General features: G+C 50.3%; 1 protein-coding gene across 10 annotated transcripts in view; it reads right to left on the minus strand.

Moving 5' to 3' along the window:
* Positions 1–2,215: 2,215 nt before the first annotated feature.
* Positions 2,216–12,554, minus strand: part of PSD3 (pleckstrin and Sec7 domain containing 3) — a 610,137-nt gene continuing 599,798 nt past the window's right edge. For all 10 annotated transcript variants that reach the window (XM_044925847.2, XM_025293130.3, XM_044925868.2 and 7 more), the window contains one exon: positions 2,216–10,103. In XM_044925847.2, coding sequence (XP_044781782.2) covers positions 9,888–10,103 — 216 coding nt within the window. In that variant the 3' untranslated portion in view covers positions 2,216–9,887. The remainder of the gene's footprint in view (positions 10,104–12,554) is intronic.

A 12,554-nucleotide genomic window follows, 5' to 3' on the forward strand; every position in this document is an offset into this window, starting at 1 on the left:
GCGCCTGGGGGCTCGTGGTGGCGGAGCTGGGCCCCCGCCCGGGGGGTCGGAAGGAGGGCGGGCGCCGGGCGTCTGAGCGCTGGGATCCGGAACAACGGTGTCACCTCTCTGGTCGCTACAGGCCGGCCTCTGCGGGCAGTTCTCTCGGGCCCCAGTGCCCCCAGCGACCCCCCAGCCCACCTCCCCACTCACCTGAGGGCGGAGGACCAGTCCATCGAGGCAGCTTTGCCTGAAAAGCTCTGGGTGCGCTGTTGTGTCTCCTCCTGGAGGCTCACTCACCACCCTGGACACCGCTCTCCCTGGGTTGCTACAGCCTGGTTCCCTTTCTCTCCTAGGTGCGACTCATTGAAAGGCTCTAAACCAGCGGCCTGGTCTGCTGGGCGGCCGCCCCCAGCTCATCCGCGCACCCGGCTCCTCTCGCTTCACTGCTCATGTTTCTGCCCTCCCACCTGCTGCATTTACACCGTTTTTTCTGTCCGCTCCCAAGTCTCGGGCCAGTTTCTGCCGCGCTGCCTCCAGGTTAGGGCAGCGTCTTAGGAACCACACTGTCTCCGCACAGGCTGCTGGGGAGACGGGACCCCAAGACCCCCAGGCCCAAGCGCTGGCACCCAGTTTGCTGGGACGGGGGCCGCAGGCTTTCTTTCCCCGGTGTTTGCTACATGAGGCAGCACCAGGGTCTATCTTGACCTTGTACATTTTTTTTTTAATAACTGCAGTGTAAGATCTTACAATCTTACATAGTTCATCTGCCCCATTTTTCTGCCTGTTTAGATTTTTTAAATTCTGTCATTTAGTATAATCATTCTTTCTCAGCCTTAGGACACACACATTTTTAATAAACTTGCCTTTTGTAGCTTTAGTCAAGTTATTCATTAAAATGCTGAACAGATGGGGCCAAAAGGCAAGCTTTGCAGCAGGATCGTCTAGGTGCTATTGTGCCTTTAATTAGCACCATTCAAGTGGCGACACCCCACCAGCTGTACTAAGGTCCAGATCAGACTTCTCCATTTTGCCCAGACATGTTTCATTAAAGACCCTGTTAAATTCCTTGTTAGGGCTCAGGTATTCTGCATACTGTAGTTTTCTAATCTGCCTAATCTTATCAATACAAAATCCGAAATCAATGTGTCTGAAGTGGTTTGTTCTTGGCAAACCCTGTCGGCATCCAAGAACTGCTGCTTCCTTATCACTCTGAAGCTGCGGCCGGAGTTAAAGGCAAGCTGGCTGCGCAGGGCACCCGGAGCTCAGCCAGGCTCCAGCAGGAGACGGGTCTGGGCCTGCCTCCTGGACTTGCTGCTGCTCACAGGTGCTCAATAAAGCCTGACTCAGCAGTCTCTCTGGACACGCCCACAGTGCAGAAGAGACTTAGTCCAGAGATGGTTTTAGAGTTGTTGCTGTTTTCATTATAATATCTTAATTGGCCCTGCGTTTTAGTTTCCTCTCATATACGTTCATGTTTCAGAAATGATCTCTAGTTCCTTTGGTTCTAATATTAATTGTGCAATAACCAGAATATGACAAGATACACAAAACCCCCACCTCCAGAAGACACCCAACTGGGCAATGAGGGTTCTTGCCTTGTTTTTGAATTTTTAAAATCAAGATCTCATCAACATAAATGCGTTACTTTCATGTGTACAATATGACTCAGTATTCGTACAGGAGGATCCACATTTGGAGGAATTTTGGTGGCAGCCAAGGCCCTCCCCCGCCCCCAGCCACCCGCCCCTGTGAGATTCAGTCCTCCTAGATCGCTAATATTCAGCAGGTAAGTGATTGGGGTGGAATTTTATTTTTCTCGTTTTCCAAGTCAACAGATGTTATGTTGGGCACGGAGTTAGGTTCCCAGGGCCCGCATGCACATCTGAGCCTCTTGCCTGGGAGGGCGGCGGTCACCTCCTGGCCCCTCGGCCTTGATGAGAAGTGCTAGAGTGGGCAGGAACATGCGCATTCTTGAAATTACTTCAAACAGCTTCATCCGTCCGTCCCCAGAGCCCCTGATGAAGGCTTCTCAGCACACTTTCAAGGAGCCCAGCGGGGGTGTGGCAGGGTGAACAGTCTGAGTTTCTTACCCCTCCAGCCAGCTACCCAGGCCAAAGCTCTTGCTGTGGCGTTGTGGTTGGCTTTTCATGTGACGGGGTGTGTTGTGTTGTGTTAGTTGTTAGAGTTATTATTCTAGCCACTTACTAAATAAGCAAATAACATTCCTCCAAAATGACTGAAATCAGTTGGATTTATTTCTTTCTAAAGTTTGTACATTTACATATATCATATACATATTTTAAATCCTTCACTATTTTGCATGATTTCTATTACATAAAAACCATTTAAATGCAATAAATTCTGTTGTTGTAAAACAACAAATTATCTCCAACTTATAAAAACACAGGAACAGTTATATTCATGAACATTTACACAGGAGAGAAATGTACTCTATACATCACAGCTTCTATACACATCAGGTGACTCACTGGTCTGCATGGTTTAGCTTTACCTCAACAACAGTGAAATAGGGCAATATTTATATACAACTATTTTAATAAAAAATAAAGCAATTGTAAAATGTAAACTTAATTTTCAAAATATTCTTCCAACGCTTTAACAATATCCACAGAAATCACTGTTCCCCTCAAAAGGTGACCACCACAACTGCCGCGCTCCTCGGGGAGACGGCATTTCTCGAGTCTGGTGGGCGACCAGGAACAGGTTTCCTACAGGGGCTGGGACCACGAGCTCGCCCAAGGCTGCCAGTGTGACGGTCTGGCCACTGAAAAGGAGCAGGCTGCCATTTGATCACTACTTTTCACAATGTGCAGGGACCTATGGCACCAGGACCGCGATGAAGTGGAAGGGACTGGGGAGGAAACCCTGTCGGTGAAGGGAGGATCTGAGCCCCAGTAAACATAACCCGGTTCATAGGCCGGCCAAGTTCAAGGCTCGTTTTATGTGGTAAAGGCTGCAGACCACTGCCCTTCCGCCTGCCCTACGGGAAGTGGGGCCGCGGTACCAGCTCTCCGCTTGTGTCAGTTCCGCTCTGGAAACAGCCTCCGAGAACCCCAGGAGAAGAGAACCCCGGAGGACCATGCCGGGGCCTTTGCCCAGCAGCTCTCACAGGGCCCCGGTGGGACCTCGCCGCAGAGGGCTGCCTCCCCTGACCCCTCCACGGAAATGAAACCTTATCCGCTTCCAGAAATGCGGGTGCGAAGGCAAAGATATCATCTGTCCCTGGTTACAGGCCAGAGGGCCACCTTGTTTCTCGCCAAGACAAAGGACGTGGTCTTGGTTTCGGTCATGTGTCACCACGGGGACGCGGGCACCCTCGGCAGGGTCAGCCGGGTGGACAGCTGGGCCCCTGCAGCCCCGGAAGGTGCCCGTGGACCAGCCCTGGGCTCCGAGGAGCCACTCTTTGCGGAGAGTCACCTGCCAGCCTCCGCGGGGTCCGAGCAGGAGCCCAGGCCCCAGTGGGACCTGAACCGAGCTTGTGCCTGGGGCTCCCGGAGGGCACCTCCAGAATTCTCCCTAGTAACCAACATTTTTCAGGAATTGACACTAAGGTGCTTTTTCTTTTATAACACTGTTGGTGAAAGCCGAGCCTCCAGCCTGCGAAGGGAAACCCGTCACAGCCAGGCTCCTCCCCTGTCCAGCCGCTCCGCCCAGCTCAGGCCGCGGAGGGCTGTGTTCCTCCCCGTGACCCCCTCACAAAGGAACCTGCGACCGAGCAGCTGCCCCGCCACCCAGGACGCTGGGGAGCAGAGGGCCCCCACCTGCCAGCCAGCCCCTCCCCGCGCAGCGTCTCTCCAGGTCCTGCCTGCCCTGGGGGGCCTGCAGGCCGCGGCCACCTTGGTCCATACCCGAAGCAACGCTCTGGCGCTCTGCGTCTCGAGTTTACATGACTCGGGGCACTCACTGTGTACACGTGTGCAAGCGTGTGTACACATGCCAGAGGCCCCATGTACCAGAGCCCTCAGGGCAGAGGACAGGCCACAGCGGGCCTCCCCCGGGCAGAGGCCGGCGGCTCACACCTTCCCCTTTAACTCGTGTTCCTACAACTTAGAAGTATCCTAAGGGCGTTAGAGTCAATGTGCATACATACTCTCCACGCAGGAGATATTATTATCCAGGCCAAAGGGTTACTTGACTTTACATTAAAAATCCCAACGGTCCAAATGACTAAGACCCCACATTAAAATTTTAAAGTTTGTTACTCCTTTTTGTATGTGGTTTCTGAATCTAAGGGATGCTTCTGCAAATCACTGTGGTTCTCAGGAGGAAACACGCTAGTGGAAAAGAGACCCCGCAGGGACGCAGGGCCAGAGCCCCGCACGTCCAGGACAGATGAGGAAACGGGACGCAACCGCAACACTAGTTTGAGACTACAGGTAATTCAGAAAACGACTCAAGTGCAGCCGCCGCAGTCGGGCCGAGGCTGAGCCCTTTAGCCAACGGCTCCCACGCTCTGAATCGGACCCGCGGGACGACAGGCAGGCGTGTGTAGACAGACGCACTGCACTCAACCACTCACTCACACACACTCAGTTTTGCTTTAAATTACACCAACATGCTGGTTAATAAAGTTTTACTCTCTAGTGATCTATTTATACACCGTTAAGATAAGCAGTAAGCTCAGACAACTAAGGCCAGCGGCTCTTCTTTGGGGAGAGGCAGGAAAAGAGACCTAAGTATAAAAATATTAAAGTTTTCACCTGGTCCACAGTCTGTCCTGACATTCTTTTACCTGTGACTTGACGCTTAGCTGGTGCAGCCGTAGACCCGGAGGGCAGTCCTGGGTCTCGGGGAGCCTGACCTACTGCAGGGGTTGGTGGTGTTCTTCAAGGTGAAGAGGGTGAGGCCGCGGGGCTGGGAGGGTGGTGGGAGCTGCTGTAAAATAGTCACAGGTACGTAAATGATATGCCGGGCACTTAGCTGACTCTTCTGAAAGCTCTGTTTTCTGGACTAATTACAGCAATAAAGAACGTGCGCTCTAAAGCGCCACATTTTGTAATAAGCCCCAAATCGTCAGTTTGACTTGAAGTGCTCTTAATACTGAAGATGCTAAGACTGCACAGGTTGCCTGTGTTTTTTTTTTTTTTCTTTCTGTATATTTCAAATTATAATGAGCTACCCCCACCCCAGCATTGTACACAGTACACTGAAATAGTTTAACAAAGTTAGTTCAGAGTCCTTTTTGCTCTGGTGAGTCAAAGCTCAAAGATGAAGTTTCCTAGCATAAAATCTTATTATTAAAAAAAATTAATCAAAATATCATTTGAATTTAAGTTTAATAAAACAGTACCACTATATAGACTCTCAAAAAACTGCATTATATATTCAATCCTATGAGGTTTTTACTTGCTTGTCATATCACACTGGTTAAGGACAAAAATAAATCTGATGTACATACACTGTATACTGATGTACAATCTACACATTGATACATATAGGTACATACAACGATAAATACCCACAATTACAACACCGGCAGGAGACAGGAAGCATACTCGTTGATGTCTGACACACTATTAATATAAACATTCTCCAAAAGCCTGCGACATTACAGATGCACACGTAAATCACAGAGGGTGAGCCAAAGAGACCTAGGAAACCTACCGTATATACAACTACTTGACCTGTGGTGTGTAATGACCAGGCCATTGCAGTCAAGCCCACAGCCTGCCCTGAAGGGCCACGTCTTTCCTGACTCTCTCTCTCTCTGAGGACGCCCTCCCTAGGCACTGGCCACTCGCGGTCCCAGGCAGAGGCGGCCCACTTGGGCTGCGGGTGCTCTGGGCACAGGAGGAAAACGGCAATGGCTCTGGACCTCAGTCCTTGGAGAGTGAGACACGGGTGAGAGAGCAGAGGCGGGGCAGAGCCCCCTCATGGCCATGGGGGTATTCCACAGTGTGAGCCGCTCATCTCGGAGGTCCTCCGGGGGTGACTGCCCGGGGTGGACTGCTGGCCCAGGAGACAGCCAGCCAGAGAGCCTTGGAACCGGGAAGGCGCGGAGGCCCAGCTCCTTACAACGCGGACTGATCTGTCAAAGGAACTCAGGCGCTCCATGAAGAAAAGCGGGTGCTGGTTGAGGCCCGGCCACCCTCGTCATCAGCCAGGCTCGACGCGGAGCCAGTCCTCGCTGACACTCTGGTTCCCACTTAACAGCACTAATGCATCAACTGCAAAGACTCTGTTGAAAAGCGAGCAGAGCAGGGCTGACCGCTGCTGCAGCTGAGGAAGTGGGCTCCCCTGACTGCCGAGCCCCAGCTGGGCCCCCAAGAAGCTCCACTGTGGAGCTCCGGACCCTCAAGACTGGGAAACGCCCTGTGAACTCAAGCTTAAAAAAGCTTGACGGGTGACTACAAGGAAAAACACCAAAAGAATCCAATTCCAGTGACCTAGTAACTAAACCCAAGGAAGGGTTCTATGTAAGACGGTGGAGAAGCTTCTCAAAGGTCAACTTTTCCCCAGCTGTCTACGGTTAGGGGTGAAGGCAGAGAAGAGGTGCAGTGCGCGGCCAAAGCCAGCCCCGCCTGATGTGAGAGCATCTCCCTCATCTCTGTGGCCAGAGCGGGCAGGCCAGGGCCAGCAGGAGGCACCTTCTCTGCTGGGCAGGTGCCCCCTCTCCAGGCTCAGGGGGTCCTGCTTTGGCCGCAGGGTGAAACACACCCTCCGGAGGCCGATCCTCGGTTGGCCTTGGGGAGCCGGGTGGATTTTCTCTTCCAGAATCAACTCCTTCACCTCCCTGCTAACTAGGAAGCACGCCTCATGTTCGCCAACGAGGGTTGCAGCTGGAGAAGCAGAGGACCCTTCCCGGTCGCCCCTCCTCTTTAGCTGAGATCAACAGAACAGGCCCACAGGGCTGCAGTCCCCAGACACCTCTCCACACGCTGGTTTTACTGAGGTTAATCAGATGCACAGAGGTGTTGCTTGGTCTAATCAGGCGTTACTAAGAGTCAGCAGATGATGGTTTTAAAGAAAAGCATACTTCAAACGATGTCTACGGCTGGCAGTAAAATAAGGACCCTGCACCCTAATAACTAAGTCTTGATTGCTAAAGAGAACCCCTGGTCCTTCCCTGGAAATGCCAACACATGAGGTGGGGGTATACCTTGAGACAGCTGCTTCTAAAATAGGCAATTCTGCCCCACGACTGTCACCAAGGTACTCTGGTGACTCTCAAGGTTTTCTAGACTAAAAGCTGATATGAGGTGTATTTCTGTAGAGAGGACCTATTAGATGGAGGCTGACCTCAAGGCTCTGATGCTGAGGGACGGGTAAGGGGATGGGTGAAGGCTGGGGGCAGGACCTTCAGGAGGAAGCCGGGCCCCCTGTACCGTGAATGGGGAGCCAGGAAGGGGAAGGTCTTCAGTGTCCCCTGACCAGACACCCCAGGGAAGCAGTGCTCACAGAGGAGTCACGGCTGGCTAGGGGCAAGCCTCGGAGAGTCCAGTCTCAGGAGAGGCCCTGCCTCCCACAGGACGAGCTCCTGGCCTGCGAGGGGCACTGTGCCAGACAGTCCAGAGGCCTCGGGGTGGGTGGGGGGCGACTCTTAGCTCTTGACCTAGCGACAGCAGTCTGGGATCCTGGCCCACAACATGACCTCTGCGGCTGTTTCCCGGGACCAACTGTGGGAACACGGCATATACAGCAGCTTGCAAAGCGCCCGCTCAGCTATCTCTCCATAGGCACGTCCAGGAGCTCTGGAGACGCATCAGCGAGTCACGCAGCAAGTGCCGATGCTGACCAGGATTTCAGAGCCGCGACGCTGCCTAAATGCCGCAGCAAGTACCATTCCACGTCCTGTACAGACGCTAAGGGACACACACAGAGACACTCGACACACACAGACACACACAGACACACACAGACTGGGAGCACACACATTCAAGCCAGTCAAGGATGTTTCTTTTTCTTTAGTTATTGAAGAGATGACGTGGTCTCGGCACCTCTCTCCCCTCTGCTTAGGATAAAGATCTAGGCAGAAAACACACATGCTGATGATTCCAATTCTAGGAAGAAAGACTAGTTCCTTGTAGAAACCGTGGATTCAGTCAGAAGCACTACAAAGAAAGAACCAGGTACACGGGACATGTTGGTAACCACCCTGGTGGTTTCTAGGTTTCTTGAAACAAATTCAATTACTGCCTTTACCTAAACAAGACAAGAGGGTTAGAGGGAGCTTTTCAAAGATGTGGCAAAAATGCCACAAAGCAAGCAGCTATAACCTTAGAGAGGGGCTTCTCTCCTGGGCACCAGCAAACATGGGCATTTCTGCAGCCGACGGAAGTGCTAATAAATAGTCCTGTGTAAACGCTGGTGCATCAGGACAAGATACCACTAGAAACTGCAGGGTTCAAAAGTGGGTTTTTCTCTGACTCCCTGGAACTGTGCTATCCGCGCAGAGTCCCTGCATCTTTGGTCATAGTACCTTAACTAGTAAACTGAGCACAACCAGAGCAAATGTCTGTGGGAGAGAGAAGAATATTCAGAGTGATTCTATTAGTTCCGAAGTTGCGGAGATTCTAGGGTTAAGGGTCGCCAAGTTTTCAAGTTTCAAAACCAGAAACTTCTAACTCAGAGTGGGCACACTTTTCATCTCTCTCTCCTCCTCAATAACATACTGTTCTGTTTATTGCCCTGATTTTCAAAGGGACTGTCCCTCAAACAAGCTTATGACTGTTCTGAGCAGAGGCGAAGAAACGATTTAGAATCAAGGATTTACTCTGGGGACAGTTCAGAACAGAGGACAAGCAGTGGTCACGGGGGTGAAGGCAAGACCAGACCAGGGGATGCTGCGTTGCCACCATGAGGCAGAGTCCTCAGCTCTGCAACCATAATTCCTTCAGATTTCATTCCTTTCAGATTTGACTATGAAGAAGCAACATCCTATTGCCAAGGAACTCTAGGGAAAAGCTAAGTCTTCCTTTCTTATTTTGCTTTGATTAAGGAGAGAAGGGCTCCATTTTCATATTTTTAGGAAGACCCCCAATTCTTACAACCAGGAGATAATGCCGTGCTCATGTATATAAAAGAATCTAATTCCTGGCCGGCAGGCTGTCCACCGCAGATGGCTCTGGATCCCTCGTCTGGACGCTGCGGGGGTGAGGTAACAATTTCCTGCGGACCCAACACACACCTGCTGCTGTAGCCCCGAGAGTCCGTTATCGCCACTGAGATGCTATGTTTGGAAAATACAATGGACTTGTGGCCGTCTTGCCTCAGCCTCTGAGACTCCGCTTCCCTCCTCCTTGCTGGGCTGAAATGGAATCCACACTTCCAGCGAGCTAGTGCGCTTCCTGCATTCCCAGTCCTGAGGTCCTCACCCCCCGCCCCACTTTGGGCCGGGGCTCAACACCAAGTGCTCAGAGGCCCAGGGTCACAGAGCAACAGTGCCTCCCTCCACGGGAACTCTTAAGCGAACTTCTGCGCATGATTCCGCCTCTGTGACTGGGCAAGGTTTCACAAGAAAAGGCTCCTACCAACTCTGGCTAGAATTTTCTAAACTACAAAGGTTTGTCCAGTTAAGTGTTTCACAATGGATTCAATGTTTAAAAAAAAAAAAAAGTGTAACAGCTGATTTGAGAGTACACAAAACAAGTGAGCAGAGTGCAAACGAGAGAAACCGGAGAAGTGACCCACAATCCATTCTGAATCGTGTCCCCTCCTCACAAAAGGTGCATTAGTCATCAGGTAGCAAGTCATCAAAGCAAAGAAATCAAGAGCAAAGAGATGACCTGTACAGAAACTAACAAAAATATACAGTGGGAAAGGTTACCAATGCACCATTTAGTCACAGACATTTTTTTTTTAAATATATTCATGGATTTACCAGAAAGATCTTGAAAACCTCTTGTTTTGCTCCACGACCAGCACTTCCTGGCCGCAGATGGAGCCTAAGTGACTTTCTGCTTAATGCTCGGTGTTTCAGGTCGGTGGTCTTTCCTCTCTGACACGTTGCGCTTGACCTTGGCAGTGACCGGGGACGTGTCTGGGTTCAGCGAGGGGCTGGAGTGTGACTTCTTCAGGCCCGCGGGGCCCCCTCTGCCACCACTCAGGAGCTCCAGGCCCCCCTCTTTCAGGAGGCGGACGTACATCTCGTAGCGGGTTTTCTGTGGGGAGTCAGAGAAGAGGGGTCAGGGACACTGTCACAGAGCAAGGCACAAGCCAGCCCATGGCCCAGGAAAGGGCTGGCTCTCAGGAGACTGACTGAGGGGTTCACCGATTTGAGGAGAGACTGTGGGTTCTCCTTTGTTCTGCATTTTTGCAGGAATGGTGTGCAGATGGAGGAAGCATGCTTCCTGAATGCTCAGCACCAGACAATGTAGCCTCTGGTTTTGGGGACCAGAAGGTGCTCAGGCCTGCAGCCACTCGGGCCACCTCGCGGGCCATGGCCGAGGCCTCCCCTGAACCTGGCGGGGGCACCCGGTTCTCCACTTCCAGCTTGAGGAAGCAGTTGGTGATGGACTTACACTCCTGACCCAACAGAAACACTCACACTTCCTGGAACGTAAGCTCCTGACCCGACGGGACCACTCACGCTTCCTGGAAGCTGGCCCTGGTTTCCTGTGACTGCATTTCTGCTAGGATTACCAACTTCTCAGAGTTTCTTGTGAAACCTCAAATTATTTCCTGATGCTTTTCTTCATTCTGCACATTTATGTTTTTTTCATCAACTGTTCGTTGAGTGTCTACTATGTTTTAAACGACTCCTTGATTTTCCTGTCTTGAGCATCTTGTTCTAAGAATAATTGAGAAGAACACTGTAGAGACTGTTTTTCTCTAACCCTAATTGATGCTCCTGCTTTTTTTTTTTTAAGTTTGTATCCAATCACTATATAGAGCTATTTTATATATACGTCGCAAATTATAGAAGGGTCTCGGATTCTCAGTTTGATAGGCTGTAAAATAAGTCTCCCATCACAGTGATTCAACACAGGAAGGATTTGTAGAGGCCTAAAGTATTTTCTTTCTAAACAAAAGAACACATCTGTTATAAATTGTCTCAACAAAGGCAGGCAAAGTCTGTTACAACAATAAATCTTTTAGAGATTTGTCAGGTTAATTGAGATTTTGTATATCTCAGTTTTAAGTTAATAATTATGAAGCTGAAGCTACTGGAAGCTACTTTTTCAAGTTGTTTTGTTCAAAAGTAGGGAAAAGCCACTAGCCCTTAGGTCTGCTCTGGGTTTGGTCAGCGTCCATGTTGGGGTGCCAAGCTTTGGTTGGTGAAGATGACATTTATAAGGTACCCACACGCTAACTGCAGGTTATTAATAAAAGAATCACACACAACTGGTACATTATCATCCCTGTCTTACAGGAAAGGAAAGAGAGGCAGCGATAAGTCCAGGAGACACAGAAGTGACGTCAGGATCTGGACTCAGGGACCTGACTTTAGAACCCACACTCTGAAGCTCTATGTCCTCCCTGGATGTGAAAACACACTCGTGAGTGTGTACTTTAGGATGACAACTCTGTCACACGCTGAAGGTTTGGCCAATCAAAAGCCACTTTCAATCCCCCTCCTCTCCTACGTCCCTCCCACTACAAAGGTTGATAAAACCAAACACTGACTTTCCCAGACTCTCTTGCAGCTAAGATGGATTGTGTGACGCTTTGGCCACTGAGGGGTAAGGAGAACGCACCTGGGGAAGGGACTTGCTTTCTGATAAAGAGGGGCTTAGGAGAATCACTGGTGTCAGCCCTTCCCTCATATTCCTAAAGCTGCAACCCACGACACAGGCAGCAGGCACGAAGCAGAGGGGCAGTACTCAAGGCCTGAGAGGGAGGCAAAGACAGAGAGAGCCCAGGCTCTTGCACACAGAGTGGCTGGACCCAGCGCTCATTGTCCCCGCTACCTATGACTGTCTCATTAAGCGTGAATCGTACATTCCACTCTTCATCAGGTAGTGGTATTTCCCCCACATTTTTTTCTTCCAGTTCCTCAGAGATACAATTGACACGCAGCACTGTGTAAGTTTCAGGTGTACAGCATAATGATATGATGTCTATACATCACGGAAGAGTGATCACAGCAAGTTTAGTGAACATCCCTTGTGTGATACAGACACGAAACTAAAGGAACAGAAGAAAAAGGATTTTCTTTGAGATGAGAACTCTTAAAGATTTATCCTAACAACTTTAATATACAGCATGGAGCAGTGCAATCTCGCTTATCACGTGTTCCATCACATCCTAGCACTTACTAACTTTGTAAGTGGGCGTCTGTACCTTTTGACGGCCTTCATCCAATTTCTCCTCCCCTAACGGATCTCCAGAAAGCTGATCTCTTCTGTTATGAGTTTGTTTATTCATTTGTTTGTTTTCTATGTAGAAATTACCTACAACACTGTTAGCTCCAGTTATACAGACACAGTGATTCAACATTTCTGTACATTTCAAAATGATCACCATGATAAGTCTAGTTACCATCTGTTACCATGTAAAGATGTCACATAATTATTGATTCATTTATTTTGCAACTAGAAGTCTGTGTCTCTCGACCGCCTCACCTGTTTCCCTCCTTACCCCAGCCCTCTCTCCTCCGGCAGCCACCTGTT

The sequence above is a fragment of the Bubalus bubalis genome, chromosome 1, assembly GCF_019923935.1.
Source record: "Bubalus bubalis isolate 160015118507 breed Murrah chromosome 1, NDDB_SH_1, whole genome shotgun sequence".
Classification (NCBI taxonomy): Eukaryota; Metazoa; Chordata; class Mammalia; order Artiodactyla; family Bovidae; genus Bubalus; species Bubalus bubalis.